At 43.4% G+C, this 17,363-nt stretch overlaps 1 protein-coding gene across 1 annotated transcript in view; it reads right to left on the bottom strand.

Moving 5' to 3' along the window:
- LOC140489132 (glycogen [starch] synthase, muscle-like) overlaps positions 1–16,752 on the bottom strand; it is a 92,584-nt gene extending 75,832 nt beyond the window's left edge. Inside the window, exons 1-4 of the mRNA XM_072588367.1 lie at positions 16,641–16,752; positions 16,367–16,548; positions 10,239–10,430; positions 4,724–4,912 (exon numbers count right to left, since the gene is read on the bottom strand). Coding sequence (XP_072444468.1) covers positions 4,724–4,912; positions 10,239–10,430; positions 16,367–16,548; positions 16,641–16,752 — 675 coding nt within the window. The remainder of the gene's footprint in view (positions 1–4,723; positions 4,913–10,238; positions 10,431–16,366; positions 16,549–16,640) is intronic.
- Positions 16,753–17,363: the final 611 nt, after the last annotated feature.

Here is a 17,363-nt window from a genome sequence, read left to right as displayed (position 1 = left end):
CTGACTTCTGTCCTACATCTATCACCCCTCAGTTTAAAGCTATGTCCCCTTGTGCTAACCATCACCATTCAAGGGAAAAGGCTCTCACTATCCACTCTATCTAACCCTCTGATTATCTTATATGTCTCAATTAAGTCACCCCTCAACCTTCTTCTCTCTCACAAAAAAAGCCTCAAGTCCCTCAGCCTTTCCTCATAAGAACTGCCATCCATAACAGGCAACATCAGAGTAAAACTCATCTGAACCCTTTCCAAAGCTTCCACATCCTTCCTATAATGCGGTGACTAGAACTGTACGCAATATTCCAAATGTAGCTGCACCAGAGTTTGGTACAGCTGCAACATGACCTCATGGCTCCAAAACTCAATCCTTTTACTGATAAATGCTAACACACTGTATGCCTTCTTAACAACCATATCAACTTGGTTGGCAACTTTCAGGGATCTATGCATATGAACACCGAAATCTCTCTGCTTATCTACATTACCAAGAATCTTACCATTAGCCCAGTACACTGCATTCCTGTTGCTCTTTCCAAAGTGAATCACTCACACTTTTCTGCATTAAACTCCATTTGCCACCTCTCAGTCCAGCTCTGCAGCTTATCTATGTCACTCTGTAACCTACAACATCCTTCAGCACTATCCACAACTCCACCAACCTTACTGTCATCCACAAAGCTACTAACCCATCCTACTACACCCTCTTCAAGGTCATTTATAAAAATGACAAACAGCAGTGGCCGCAAAACAGATCTTTGTGGTACACCACTAGTAACTGAACTCCAGGATGAACACTTCTCATCAACCACCACCCTCTGTCTTCTTTCAGCTAGCCAATTTCTGATCCAAACTGGCAGAACACCCTCAATCCCATGCCTCCATATTTTGTGCAATAGCCTCCCATGGGGAACTTTATCAAACGCCTTACTGAAATCCATATACACATCAACCGCCACTCGAATCGAGACTCTGGTTTTCCAGCATCTGCAGTCATTGTTTTTACCTTCTTGAACAAGGGGACGTTTGCTATCCTCCAGTCTTCTGGCATTATTCCTGTAGACAATGACAACAAAGATCAAAGCCAAAGGCTCTGCAATCTCCTCCCTGGCTTCCCAGAAAATCCTAGGATAAATCCCATCTGGCCCAGGGGACTATCCATTTTCGCACTTTCCAGAATTGCTAACACCTTCTCCTGGTGAACCTCAATCCCATCTAGCCTAATAGCCTGTATCTCAGTATTCTCCTCGACAACATTGTCTTTTTCCAGCGTGAATACTGATGAAAAATATTCATTTAGTGCTTCTCCTATCTCTTCTGACTCCAAGCACAACTTCCCACTACTATTCTTGATTGGCCCTAATCTTTCTATCGTCACTCTTTTATTTCTGATATACCTATAGAAAGCTTTAGGGTTTCCTTGATCCTACCTGCCAAAGGCTTCTCATGTCCCCTCCTGGCTCTTCTTAGCTCTCTTTAGGTCTTCCCTAGCTAACCTGTAACTCTCAATCGCTCTAACTGAGCCTTCACGTCTCATCCTAACAGAAGTCTTCTTCTTGCTCTTGACAAGAGATTTAACTTCTTTAGTAAACCACAATTCCCTTGCTTAACCACTTCCTTCCTGGCTGACAGGTACATACTTATTGAGGACATGTAGTAACTGTTCCCTGAATAAGCTCCACATTTTAATTGTGCCCATCCCCTGTAGTTTCCTTCCCCATCCTATGCATCCTAAATCTTGCCTAATCACAGCATAATTGCCTTTCTCCCAGCAATTAACTCTTGCCCTGCATTATATACCTATCCCTTTCCATCATTAAAGTAAACATAACCGAATTGTGGTCACTATCACCAAAGTGCTCACCTACCTCCAAATCTAACACTTGGCCAGGTTCATTACCCAGTACCATCCAAGGTGGCCTCGCCCCTTGTTGGCTTGTCTGCCATCCTGCACATATTGAACAAAAACTAACCCATCTAAAGTACTTGAATTATAGTATTTCCAGCCAATATTTGGAAAGTTAAAAGGCCCCCATAACAACTACCCTGTCACTCTCGCTCTTGTCCAGAATTATCTTTGCAATCCTTTCCTCTACATTTCTGGAAATATTTGGAGGCCTATAGAAAACTCCCAAAAGGGTGAGCTTTCCTTTCCTGTTTCTAACCTCAGCCCATACTACCTCAGTAGGCGACTCCTTAAGCATCCTTTCTGCCACTGTAATCGTGTCCTTGATGAACAATGCCACACCTTCCCTTCGTTTGCCATCTTCTCTGTTCTTACTGAAACATCTAAACCCCAGAACCTGCAGCAACTATTCCTGTCCCTGCTCTACCCATGACTCTGAAATGACCACAATGTCAAAGTTCCAGGTACTAACCCATGCTGCCGGTTCACCCACCTTACTTTAGATGCTCCTGGCATTGAAAAACACACACTTCAACCGACCTTCCTGCTTGCTGGTGAACTCTTGGCATCTTGAAACCATATTTCTGACCTCACTACTCTCAAGCCCCTGGACACTGGAACTACAATTTTAGGTTCCCATTCCCCTGCTGAATAACTTAAACCCTCCTGAATAGCATTAGCAAATTAAGGTTCAAAATTAGAGTAAGGCTAATTTTGATGGCATGAGACAGGAACTTTCAAAAGTTGATTGGGGAAGCTATTTGCAGGTAAAGGGAAGTTGGGATCTGGAAAGCCTTTAAGAATGAGGTAATGAGAGTTCAGAGACAGTATGTTCCTATTAGTGTGAATGGCAAGGCTCATAGGTGTAGGGAATGCTGGGTGACTGGAGAAATTAGATAATTGAATATGTGACTCCAAATGTATATAATCAGGGGCGGCACGGTGGCACAATGGTTAGCACTGCTGCCTCACAGCGCCAGAGACCCGGGTTCAATTCCCGCCTCAGGCGACTGACTGTGTGGAGTTTGCACGTTCTCCCCGTGTCTACGTGGGTTTCCTCCGGGTGCTCCGGTTTCCTCCCACACTCCAAAGATGTGCAGGTCAGGCGAATTGGCCATACTAAATTGCCCCTAGTGTTAGGTAAGGGGTAGATGTAGATGTAGGGGTATGGGTGGGTTACGCTTCGGCGGGGCGGTGTGGACTTGTTGGGCCGAAGGGCCTGTTTCCACACTGTAAGCAATCTAATCTAATCTAATCTAAAAAAAACTTTAATTATAACTATTAGTTGAGGGCCCATCACTTACATTCTCTAATGAGAATGCCTGTTATCCTTGCTCTGTGTTTTGATGCTCAGCCAATTTCCTATACTGAGCAATAATAGCCTTTCAATTCTACTGGCTGCGCCTTTTAGCTAATTGTGTATTTTGAAGGATGATATTGAATACCTCTGGACATGCAAATAAATAACATCAGAAAGACAACTGCCTGTACACTACTTTAGTCACCTCTTCAACAAAATCAATTTGATTCATCAGGCACGACATATCTTTATAAATTCATGCTGTCTCTCTGCAACCAGCTGAAAGTTTAAGCTGTGTCCAGTCAGCTTATTCTTATACAAGTCTGTAAGCAACAACGTGACAACAGATGTTAAGCTAACTGATCCATAATTTTCTGGTATTCTCCCAATCTTTCAAAATAAAGTGCATTTTTCCAGTCCAAGGGCATTGTCCCTAAATCAGAAGAATTTTTAAGTGCTTGGTCATGAGTAATGTTTTAACTTTATTTTGTTTTTTTAAAAAATCTCATCCTGAAGGAATTATCACAGTTGGATATCATAATTTTCCTCATACCTGTTACTATACAAATGATAGTATTGGTGAATATCTGACCCTGATATTTTCAATAAATTCAACTCTTCCTTTGCTTAAATTTGATTTAAAATGATCTTAAAACATGTCAGCCATTTCCATATTATCATGATAATGTCAGCATTATCAATTCTTGTAGGATCTCAATGACCTCTTTGTCTTGTTTTGGAAGGTTTCTTTGTTAATTTTGATACTCAAGTTTCTTGCCGTATTCCTGTTTCATACTTCTGACAAAAACATCTGGGACTCTTGGTCACTCTGTTGTTTTTTGTATCTTTACAACTTGCCAACATTTCTTTTTGAATTTTGACTGTTCTACTCACCTGTTTGTTCTTTCTTATCTCTTTAGGCATCTATTGCAGGATTTTTTAAAAATCAAGTAGAATTCTTGTTTCTTAAGGGTTTAAACTGTTTCTGTACTATATTAAATATTTTTAAAGTTTCCCACACAGTTTCTGCCATCACATCCATTGACAGTTCAGTTCACTACAGGCAGTCTCAGATCATTAATGTCACCTTCACTTTAATCTACAGTCAACTATGCTCACACATCTTCCTGTTAAGCTCAACATTGAAATCAATCACATTATGATCACCATTAGATAAATGTCTATGCACCTTAAGAGCAAAGGAACAGGAATGGGTCAGTCAGCCCTTCCACTTCGTCTAGCATTCACTTAAATCATTGCTGAATGTAGTTTAGCTTCATATCTCTAAGGTGCATTACATCTTTCAAATCTTTTCACTAACAAATATCTATTTCAAACAAGAACTAATCTAGCACTATTGATTGGTTACTAAACCTAAAACAATGTGCCCACTTGTCTCATAGCTGTCGATTATACGCGACTCTCATTGTAGTCTGAAATTCTCTTCCTTTTTTTAAATTGTACCTGCAAGATCGAGGGTTATCTCTAACTGATTAAACTAGGAAGGTTATTACGCACATAGGCAAGGTTGTTGTAGAAGTCGACATTTCCAGCACAGAGATAACGTCCCAGTAATGTGGCATGTGTCGTAAAGATTGTGGCTACAGGGATCTTACGGAATCTGCACATAATCAAACCAACGCCAGACAGCCATTCATGGAAGTGAGTGATGATAAATGGACAGTTCCCCTCACACTGAGAGACAAACTAAACAGGAAAGAAACCAGGTTTAATCAAGTAAAGAAACTTTTTCTAAACATTAAATCTCATCAAGTCTTATGCAATATGTGCTCTTCCCAATATCAGCACTTGGGAGGTTAAAGGAAATAATTCACTCCTGTTTAGAATGTGGTCATTCATGCATGTCTCAGAATTATTTGCAAAACGTGCATAGAAAGACTGGGTAAATAGAATCAAAGACCAGAGATACATGAGCCGACTATAGATCACAATGAGCTTAGTATATAATCTACAACTTGACACATTTGCTGTTCTTTCCCTGAAGCCCTTTAATATTTAATGCAATTGTTAATTCATTTCTCTGAAATACAGAGGTTGCTTTGCAGTATAATCATTTATTCCAATTTCTAGTAGCCCATTACATCAATTATTTTTCTAACCTGCTTATTGTTTGAGTTTTAAACCGTTTATTTTCCCGGGTTCACCACCATCAGGAATTCCCTAAGCTGATCCTGCTGGCTTTCTCTCTTTGCCACTGTATGAGTAAACCCGCCAACGTTCACCAGTTTATTCCAGCTTAGGAACTAGAGTGAATTATTCAATGCCTCCATTCATTCAAAATATGATTGATCTGTAGCTTAACACAGTTTACCTCTTTATTCCACATCTCTCAATGCCAAATGCATCCTAAGTGGGTTTTTTAAATTCATTCACGGGATGAGGGCACACTGGCCAAGGCAGCATTTATTGCCCATCCCTAATATCTGTGAGGCTGGGGAACCTCTGGAAGAGGCTAAGATGGATCATTCACTCGGCACTTCTGGTTGAGATTGTTGTAAGTCTTACTGTCTTGTTTTTTGCACTGATGAAGTGGGCCCTTCCATCATTGAGGATGGGGATATTGGAGCCTCCTCTACCAGTGATTAACTGTCCACCATTAAGCACAACTGGATTTGTGTTATAGACCCAGATCAAAACCCCTCAAAATATATTCAGAAGATATCTTTAAAATAAGAAAATGTTAGCATCTAGGCTAAGTGTGAGGTGTTGTGTTCCAGATATAATTCGATTGGTCAAACTACTTGACTTTAAGGAAAAGACATTTCATTTTTTACACTACAGTTAAAATACAGATAAAACAAAAACAAAAGAAAGAATGGTCTTAATTGTAACACTATCTAAATGCTTAACAAAATAACATAAACTTCTAGTCATTAACTGTTCCAATATGGTAACACCCCATAAACAGACCCTTTTGCGAAGACAAATCAAGTAAAATAGATTGTCTCACATGCAATTCGAGCAGCAGAAGGAGAACTCCAGATTTTGGCTGTAACAGGAAAGAGGAATAAGATCTTCCAAATCCAGCTTCAAGACCCCAGTAACTACGGAAAACTAAAGCTAAAAGCCCCGGTTCTATGGGAGCCTGACCTCATCCAATCCAGCTGTTTGTATTGTTCCAACTTCAAAAAAACACCTAAGACCACACAAGCTGTTCGCTGGCTTTGAGCAGACTGCTATCTCAATCTTTCTTCATTAAAATGAAGTACAAAATACAGTTCTCCAAGATATAGCATTGTCACATATAAGAGGAAAGACGAGATTAAATCTGTTTCGTTGGTTGTGGGGTTGCTTAGCTTTGTCACTGCTGTTTGACACACAGGTAGTCCTGTTTGGTAGCTTCACCAGGTGACATTTCATGGAGAAAGTAAGGAGTGCAGATGCTGGAGATCAGAGTCAAGAAGTGTGATGCTAGAATAGCACAGCACCTCAGATGCTGTCTCACTGGCTGTGCTTATTCAGCACCACACATTTTGACTGAGGTGGCATCTCATCCCTGGCATGCCCTCCTGCACTTTCCATTGAACCAGGGTTGATCCCCTGGGGCTTGATGGTAATAGTTGAGCAGGGGACACACAAGGCCATGAAGTTGCAGATTCTATTGAAGTATGCTGCTGCTGCGAACAGTCCACAGCATCTTATGAATCACCAGTCTTGAGTTGCTAAATGTGTCCAAAGTCTGTTCCATTTAGCACAGTGATATTGCCACACAACATGATGAAGGGTATTCTCAATGTGAAGGCAGGACTTTATCTCCACAAGAACTGTGTGATGGTCACTCTTACTGGTACTGTCATGGACAGATGCATTTGTAACTGGCAGATTGGTGAGGATGAAGTCAAGTATGTTTTTCCCTCTTGCTGGTTCTCTCACCACCTGCCACAGACCCAGTCTAGCAGCCATGTCCTTTAGGACCCAACCAGTTCAATCAATAGTGCTGCTGCCAAGCCATTCTCGATGGTGGACACTGAAACTCCCCAAGAGAAAGTGAGGACTGCAGATGGTGGAGATCAGAGCTGAAAATGTGTTGCTGGAAAAGCGCAGCAGGTCAGGCAGCATCCAAGGAGCAGGAGACTCGACGTTTTGGGTATCAGCCCTTCTCCAGGAATCTGAAGAAGGGCTGATGCCCGAAATGTCGATTCTCCTGCTCCTTGGATGTTGCCGGACCTGCTGCGCTTTTCCAGCAACACATTTTCAGCTCCGATCTCCAGCATCTGCAGTCCTCACTTTCTCCTCGAAGATGTTAATCTACTGCGAGTCCTCTTACAAGGATGCCTTCCTTGAAAAAGCTCTCTTCCTCATTCCTGAAGAAGGGCTGATGCCCGAAATGTCGATTCTCCTGCTCCTTGGATGCTGCCTGACCTGCTGCGCTTTTCCAGCAACACACTTTCAGCACTGAAACTCCCCACCCAAAATATACTTTACACCTTTGCCACCCTCACAGCTTCCTCTAAGTATTGTTCAACATGGAGGAGCACTGATTCAGCAGCTGAGCGAAGTCATTATTGGTAATCAGCAGGAAGTTTCCTTGTCTATGTTTAACCTGATGCAAGCAGACTTCATGGGAGTTAATGTTGAGGACTCCCTCCCAACAACATACATTGTGCTGCTACCTCTGCCATATCAGGCAGTGGTTAGCACTGCTGCCTCACAGCGCCACAGACCTGGGTTCAATTCCCAGTGACTCTCTGTGTGGAGTTTGCACATTCTCCCCGTGTCTGCGTGGGTTTCCTCCCACAATCCAAAAATGTGCAGGTTAGGTGAATTGGCCACGCTAAATTGCCTGTAGTGTTAGGTGAAGGTAAATGTAGTGGAGTGGATCTGGCTGGGTTGCGCTTCGGCGGGTCGGTGTGGACTTGTTGGGCCGAAGGGCCTGTTTCCACACTGTAAGTGATCTGATCTGATCTAATCTCTGCTGGTCTGCCCTGCCAAGGGGGCAGGATATATCCAGGGATGGCGATGGTCTTGTCTGGGATATTTTCTTGAAAGGTACAGTTCTATAAGCATGACTTCGTCAGCCTGTTGCTTGACAGGTCAAGACATCTCTTCCAATTTTGGCACCAATGTCATTAAGGACGACTTTGCAGGGTTTGAGTTGCAGGTTGCGTTTACTATGTTCTTTTCTGATGCCTAGGTCGTTGCCAGGTGGTCTGGCCAATTTCACTTCATGTTGATATTTTGCAGCAATTGATAAAACTAAGTGGCTTACTAGGATATTTCAAAGGGCAGTTCAGAGTCAACCACATTCTGTGGGTCTGATATCACATGTCGACCAGAGCAACTGAAGATGGTAGATTTCCTTCTCTGTAGAACATTAGTGAACCAGGTAGCTTTTCCCGACAAGTGACAGTATATTCTTAATTCAAGATATTTTTATTGAATTCAAATTGTCCACCATCTGATACAGCAGGGTTGAAATCTGGCTCTCCAGAACATTAGTTGAGTTTCTGCATTAATAACAAAAACTGAAATTGCTGGAGAAACTCAGCAGGTATGACAACATCTGTGGAGAGAAAAAAAAACTTAATATTTTAAGTGCAGAGACCCTGCATCAGAATTAGTAGCTGCTAGGAAAAGGTGGTATATGCACCAGGTTCTGGGGGTGAGGGGATCACAGGGGAGAGTGTATAGGAGTGAGGCCCCAGCCACACCTTCCAGATGAAGCAGTAAAGCTATGTAGTCTATTGCTTGCAAATGTGGTCTCCACTATATTTGGAAAGTGAAACAGCACTTAGGCAACCATTTTGAAGAACACCTACTTCTGTCCACAAAAATGATCCCTAGCTTCCAGTTCCCTCGCCAACGTGTGTGCTTCAGGCTTCTTGCAATGTTCCGATGAAGTTCAATGCGAGTTGGAAGAACAGCATCCCATTTTCCATTTTGGGATCCTGCAATCTTCAGGACAAAATATCGAGTTCAATAATATTAGGGTCTGAGCACCTTCTCTCGTGTCCCTTAACCACCCAATACCTCAGGCCTTGTCATCACAGCCAACCCACTCTTACCTACTTACGGTCCCTATTATCAGCTTTTCTTCTTCCCTGGCATATCATAATTCATCACTTCTGTTGCCTAAAATCTCCCTCTCTCTCTCTGTCTACACTCTGCCTTCATAGAATCATAGAATTCTTACAATGTGAAAACAGGCCCTTCGGCCCGACAAGTCCACACCGACCCTCCAAAGAGTAACCCACCCAGACCCATTCCCCTACCCTGTTATTCTAGATTTACCACTGACTAATGCACCTAACCCACACATCCCTGAACACTATGGGCAATTTAGCACCGGCAATTCACCTAACCTGCACACCTTTGGATTGTGGGAGGAAACTGGAGCACCCGGAGGAAACCCACGCAGACACAGAGAGAATGTGCAAATGCCACACATTCACCTGAGGCTGGAAGGCAGCAGTGCCAACCACTGAGCCACTGCACCTTCATCGGTCCTATCACTCCTTTATGCAAGACCAAACCACCACCATTCCCCAACTTTGGCTTTAGTGCATATCCCACCTCTTCCCAGCTACTACTAATAAAGTTGATGATCTTACTGAAAAGCAGAGCAGACTCGATTGACTGAATGGTCTGCCTCTGCTCTCAAGCCTTACGTTTTTTTTCACAATAACCCCGGTATTGTAATTGGTATCATATCACTTGTTTAAGGTACTGTGAAGAACTATTGTAGATTCAAATCAGTACAAGCATCTGTATCAAGTCCTGCAAGGACCATCCAACACATATTCCACGACTGGCAAAAGAACCAACACAGACAGGAGGAAGAACTTTATCTTTAAACAGCAAGTGGAGACGATGTGAAATACACCGAGTGTGGAGGTAGAATCAATTGCGTGTTTGAAAGGAATTGGATAAGCATCTGAAGGGATGAAGGATTCTCTAGGTTTTGGGAAAAGACAGGGACTGCAACTAATTTGCACATATTGACATGCCTCCTTCTGTACTGTAACCATTGTATCATTTTTACCATCAAATAATAGACATGGATTTCACTGACCTCTCCCAGGAACCAAGTGATCAGAAAACCAAAGAGGACAGCATCATTTGCTTCTCTGTCATACCAGGGAATCCCAATAGAGCAACAATCCCACAATTCAGCTTTCCAACGGTCCAAGCTCCAAGCTGTAGCTCCAACATCAAACAGAATAACACAAGGATTCCCTTCAATCAACCATCGCCCAAAGTACACCTGTACAGACAGAGGGGAATAGAACAGATGGTTTAAATATTGCATTGTTGCCTGAAGATTCAATACTTTTTTTTATTATTTGTTAGATTACTTACAGGTGTGGAAAGTCCACACCGACCCGCTGAAGCGCAACCCAGCCAGACCCATTCCCTTACATTTACCCCTTCACCTAACACTACGGGCAATTTAGCATGGCCAATTCACCGAACCTGCACATCTTTGGACTGTGGCAGGAAACCAGAGCACCCGGAGGAAACCCACGCAGACACAGGGAGAACGTGCAAACACCACACAGACAGTCACCTGAGGTGGGAATTGAACCCGGGTCTCTGACGCTGTGAGGCAGCAGTGCTAACCACTGTGCCCCCGTGCCGCCCACATTTGATGTTGCATCCTCCTCAAGGGAGATAAGTTTTAATGATAGAGCACACGAGCATTGTCCAAGCGTAAATGCTGTAAATTCAATTTCAGGATTTAAACCTACAAATCAGTCTGACATTACTGTACAGTATTTGGAGATAATGCTGCCCTATCAAAGATGTGAAGATAAATGGAGGTCCTATTTGCTCTCAGGTGGTGGGTAAAGATCCAATAGGTCCTTTTCCAAATAACTGTTCTCCAAATGGCCTGGTCACTATTTATTCTTCAATAAGCAAAACAGAGTACCTGATCATTTAGCTCTCAATGGTTTGTTAGACCTTGCTGAATGAAAAGTGGCAACTCTTCAAAACTAATTGTTGCCTGCACAGCACTTTGGGACATTGAAAGGATGTAATCTCTCCTAGACCATAACTTTCAAATTTATTTAAAGGTAAGTGTAAGGTGCTATGTGCCAGATTAATTTGTTTGGTCCATCATTATTCTGTAAGAAATACACACTGCCTGGAGCAGATACCTTGGCACCAAGGTGACAATATCAGTCTACAAGAACATAGAACATTACAGCGCAGTACAGGCCCTTCGGCCCTTGATGTTGCACCGACTTGTCATACCAATCTGAAGCCCATCTAACCTAACTAATCCATGTACGTCCACATGCTTGTCCAATGATGACTTAAATGCACTTAAAGTTGGCGAATCTACTACCGTTGCAGGCAAAGTATTCCATACCCTTACTACTCTCTGAGTAAAGAAACTACCTCTGACATCTGTCCTATATCTATCACCCCTCAATTTAAAGCTATGCCCCCTCGTGCTCGCCGTCACCATTCTTGGAAAAAGGCTCTCCCTGTCCACCCTATCTAACCCTCTGATTATCTTGTATGTCTCTATTAAGTCACCTCTCAACCTTCTTCTCTCCAATGAAAACAGCCTCAAGTCCCTCAGCTTTTCCTCGTAAGACCTTCCCTCCATACCAGGCAACATCCTAGTGAATTTCCTCTGCCCCCTTTCCAAAGCTTCCACATCCTTCTTATAATGCGGTGACCAGAACTGTACACAATACTCCAAGTGCAGCCTCAGAGTTTTGTACAGCTGTAGCATAACCTCATGGTTCCGCAACTCGATCCCTCTATTAATAAAAGCTAAAACACTGTATGCCTTCTTAACAACCCTGTCAACCTGGGTGGCAACTTTCAAGGATCTGTGTACCTGGACACCGAGATCTCTCTGCTCATCCACACTACCAAGAATCTTACCATTAGTCCAGTACTTTGCATTCCAGTTACTCCAACCAAAGTGAATCACCTCACACTAGTCCGCATTAAACTCCATTTGCCACCTCTCAGCCCAGCTCTGCAGATTATCTATGTCTCTCTGTAACCTACAACATCCTTCGTCACTATCCACAACTCCACCGACCTTAGTGTCACCCGCAAATTTACTAACCCACCCTTCTACGCCCTAATCTAGGTCGTCTATAAAAATGACGAACAGCAGTGAACCCAACACCGACCCTTGAGGTACACCACTGGTAAATGAACTCCAGAATGAACATTTCCCATCAACCACCACCCTCTGCCTTCTTTCAGCAAGTCAATACACAGAACATAGATGATTACATTGATGGTAAAGGTAACTAGGTCACTCAAATGTCATGGTATCTTTGCCATCTTTGGCAACTTCTTCAAATAAACTCTTCCTCACTTGGTTGCAGAGCCTGATGGTTTTAAACTAATGTAACTGGCCTGAATTTCATGACAACACTATGGTTACAGTTATGTTTCCACTAGTATGAAAGACCAGAACCCAAGGACATAACCTCAGAGTGAAGACATGACCTTTTAGAACTGAGGAATTTCTTCAGCCAGAGACTGGTGAATCTGTGGAGGCTAAGTCATTGAGTGTCTTTAGGACAGAGATAGAGAGGTTCTTGATTGGTAAGGGGATCTAGGGTTACAGGGATTGAGAAACATATTAGCCATGATCGAATGGCAGAGTAGACTCGACGGACTGAATGGACTAATTCTGCTCCTATCTCTAATGATCTATTATGTCTTCTGTCAAAAAGATGAACAGAATAATCACCTATTTAACATAGATTCAATGCTGTAGTATCTTGATTCCAACTCAAATCGGCATCACGGACTACTCACAGGCTGAACAACACAGTGAAATGTTGGGTACTATTCGACTTCGGACTTAACTCTCACATTCTACCCACACCAGGACAGTCAGCCAATCTCCACCATATATCTTAACATTTCTGACTTCTGCTCTAAACTTCAGCTGAAATCCAGATCCATAAGACAATAAGACATAGGAGTGGAAGTAAGGCCATTCGGCCCATTGAGTCCACTCCACCATTCAATCATGGCTGATGGGCATTTCAACTCCACTTACCCACATTCCCCCCGTAGCCCTTAATTCCTCGAGACAACAAGAATCTATCAATCTCTGCCTTGAAGACATTTAGCGTCCCAGCCTCCACTGCACTCTGCGGCAATGAATTCCACAGGCCCACCACTCTCTGGCTGAAGAAATGTCTCCGCATTTCTGTTCTGAATTTACCCCCTCTAATTTTAAGGCTGTGTCCACGGGTCCTAGTCTCCTCACCTAACGGAAACAATTTCCTAGCGTCCACCCTTTCCAAGCCATGTATTATCTTGTACGTCTCTATTAAGTCTCCCCTTAATCTTCTAAACTCCAATGAATACAATCCCAGGATCCTCAGCCGTTCCTCATATGTTAGACCAACCATTCCAGGGATCATCCGTGTGAATCTCCGCTGGACACGTTCCAGTGCCAGTATGTCCTTTCTGAAGTGTGGGGACCAAAACTTGACACAGTACTCCAAATGGGGCCTAACCAGAGCTTTGTAAAGTCTTAGTAGCACATCACTGCTTTTATATTCCAACCCTCCATGTTCTAACTGCCATTGATCTTGGTGTACACAACAGCCTCTGAACATTTGACACCAGCATTTGAAACTGCCTCCCACATCATATCTCCCTCACCTGTAACCCTATTCTCAGTAATTTCCCCTGGCTTCCAACACCCTGAATGTGAAAATAAAACCTTTCCTCCACCATCTACCTATTCACCAGCTGTACAATCCAACTCTGACCTAGTCCTGGGAATTCACGCCATACACTACATTTTTAAAATTACATTCTAATTAAGTCTAAGACTAAACATAGGACTTAAGTGTAGTATAATCAATGCTTGTAAAAACTATTTAGCATAATTACAAGACTTTTTAACCCTATATTCCAATTTACAAAGTGCCTCCACCAGAGGTTCCAGGCATCACAGATGCCAGTCTTCAGCCATTTAATTCACTCCATGTGATACCACAAAACAGCTGAAGGATTTGGTACCTGCAAAGGCTATGGGTCCTGGCAACATTCTTGCAACAGCGCTGAAGACATGTACTCCAGAACAAGCCAAATAGCTCGAGTACAGTGACAACACAGGCACCTACCTGACCATGTGGAAAACTGCCTAGGTCAGCCTTGCCCACAAAAAGCAGGATAAATCCAATCCAATCAACTACCACTCCATCTCTCTACACTCACTCAATCAATCAAACATCTGGAAAATGATGAAAGGTGTCATCAACAGTACTAAGATGGAACACTTGTAAAGGAAAATCCTGCTCACTGTTGCTCAGCTTGGGGGTCTGCCATGATCGCTCAGCTCCTGACCTGATCACACCCTCAATTAAAACATGGACAAAAGAGCCGAACTCCAAAAGTGAGGCGAGAATGATAGCCTTAAACATCAAGGCTGCATTTGACCAAGTGAGGATGTTCACTGATAATTGCACAGGGTTCGGCACCATTCACAATTCCTCAGATACTGAAGCCCCAACCACAGCCATACACAACCAGACCCTGGCTGGATTCAGACTTGAGCTGATAATTCACAAGTAACCTTCATGCCACAGTTGTGCTAAACAATTATCACCTCCAATCAAAGATTCTAACCACTGCTCTTGATATTCAATGGCATCACCATCACTGAATCACCAATTATCAAATCCTAGGTAGGCTAGGAATGCTGCAGCAAGTAACTTACCTCCCAACTCTCCATAGCTTGCCCACCATTTACAAGGCACAAGTCAAGAGTATGGTGAAATTCTCCTCACTTGCCTGGATGGGTGCAGCTCCAACAACTTTTAAAAATGGACAACCCATTGACACAGCAGTGGCAGTGTGCACCATCTACAGAACTACAAAAATTCACCAAGACTCCTTAGATAGCACCTCCCAAACCCATGACTACTTCCATCTAGAAGGACAAGAGTTGCAGAGACAGGAGAACACTGTCACCTGCAAGTTCCCCTGCATGACATCCACCATCCTGACTTGGAAATACATCACCATTCCTTCAGTGTCACTGGAACCCTCTTCATAATAGGTCTTCCTACTCCAAATGGACTGCAGCAGTTCAAGAAAGAAGCTCAACACCACCTTCTCAAGGGGCAATTAGGGATGGAAAATAAATGCTGGCCCAAAGCAATACCCAAATCCCATGAACAAATAAAAAATGTGCGGATAATTGAATATTTTTACATGCTGGAACGCATCGTCATAGAGTCAGAAAAATATATTTTAAAAAGCACTAAAGGATAAAATATAAAAATAAAGCATTCAGTGTAAAAGTCAGACAATACAGCTTGATGGTGTTATAAATTTCAACAAGGATCAGTAGTTAGAGGAAGGGTGAAGTATAATTTTACAGAAAACATCACTATTTGCTGACAAAAACTATTGTCAGGAAAGTTGCAACCAGTGCTGTATATCTGAATAATGGAGACAATAGAGGAGGCTCTATGAAAATGTGAAGACTCTGCCCATAATCTGACTAAAAATCCTTGGAACTTCCAAGGACCAGTACCACTGCCCTGGATAATCAATGATGATCCACTCTGTTCAATAAGGGTGGAGGTCAGCAGACAAGGCAGAGATTTTGATAGTTTGTGTAAACTATCACGAGATTTACAAGTTCAGATCTCCTTCAGATCATTGCGATTTATCTTGATGTGGCTTTCTTTAAAAAAATTTCTTGTGAAGCACCACAGAAATGTTGCACACATTGAAGGCACTCTATAAAAGCTGTAAAAATCAAAAGAACTGTGGATGCTGTAAATCAGAAACAAAAACTGAAATTGCTGGAAAAGCTCAGCAGGTCTGGCAGCATCTGTGGAGAGAAACCAGAGTTAACGTTTCAGGTTGAATGACCCTTAGAACATTACAGCACAGTACAGGCCCTTGATGTCACACTGACCTGTGAAACCAATCTTAAACTCATCCAACCCACACTATTCCATGATCAGAACCTTCTCTCCACAGATGCTGCTTGGCCCACTGAGCTTTTCCAGGAATTTTTTTTTGTTTCTATAAAAGTTGTATTCGTAATAATAACGTGTTTCGTTTTAGCTCCTTTACAAAAGGACGGAATGAGCTAAGAGAGGCGAGCTTGTGCTCACAGGCTCTAGTTGAATTGGAGAAACGGGACCCACTTTCCTGGGTGTGACCTCTCCCCATTGGTACCTTACAGCCTTTGGAGTTCATGGAGTCAATGGTCCGTTTGATGGCAGGATTCTGCGGTTCAACCAGCTCCACCTGGGTCCTCACGTTATGCTCAAAATATGGTCCCATCATCACGTAATTCTCGCCCCACTCGTCAATGGTGACCTTTGCCTTGGTTTGAATCACGGTGTAGATGCCTCCAACTAGAGAGACAGATAGAGCTGGCGACAGTTAGACTGACCCCAGCAGCACACAGCTCCCTGGCAGAGGACACTCGGCCCACGTTCCTCCTTACCTTTGTTGGTCACTTCCCAGGCCACCTCGACCAGAATCACATCGTCCCGGAGCGAGTGCCCGGAGCTCTCCGGCCGCCGGAGAGACTCGGAGACGTCGCCAAACACGGACATGTTCGACCCGCTGAGAGCAGTAATCAAAATGCATCAGAACAGCAAAGGGATGGGAGTGGACGCGGACGGCGCTAAGCAATGGCAGCACCAGGGGTTGCCCCCTTCACAGGGCGATACGAAGTCGCGGGCAAATGTTATACTAGAGCCCTGGCTGGTGGGGGTGGGGGGGAATGGGGATGGGGTCGGGCTCAGGGGGTGCTTTGGCCCGGAGACCCCCCTCCCCCTGACAATGAGGGGCTGCTCATCACTGTGACTGACAGAGGTGAGCACCAATCACAAACTATGAGGCGGGGCTTACTGCTACAGGTGTCACGTCAACCTTTTGCCCTCATAATGTCTCTCATCACCCCCATCATATCATACCCTCCTCAATCCCCTCACAATATACCCCTGAGAGTCCCTAAACCCTCTCTCAATCCAACTATATTCCCTCCCTCCCTTTATCCCAAACCCCCTCAAAATTACTCGAAATGGGGAAAGGGGGAATGAGACCAGTGTGTCCTCATGCAGAATGATGTCGAGGAGCCTGTGTTAGACTGGGGTGGTCAAAATCAGAAACCACACGACACCAGGTTATAGTCCAACAGGGTCATTTGACATCACAAGCTTTC

Source organism: Chiloscyllium punctatum, chromosome 18 (genome assembly GCF_047496795.1).
Source record: "Chiloscyllium punctatum isolate Juve2018m chromosome 18, sChiPun1.3, whole genome shotgun sequence".
Taxonomy (NCBI): domain Eukaryota; kingdom Metazoa; phylum Chordata; class Chondrichthyes; order Orectolobiformes; family Hemiscylliidae; genus Chiloscyllium; species Chiloscyllium punctatum.
Note: the sequence above shows the minus strand (reverse complement) of the source record. Positions and strands in the feature narration are given on the sequence as shown.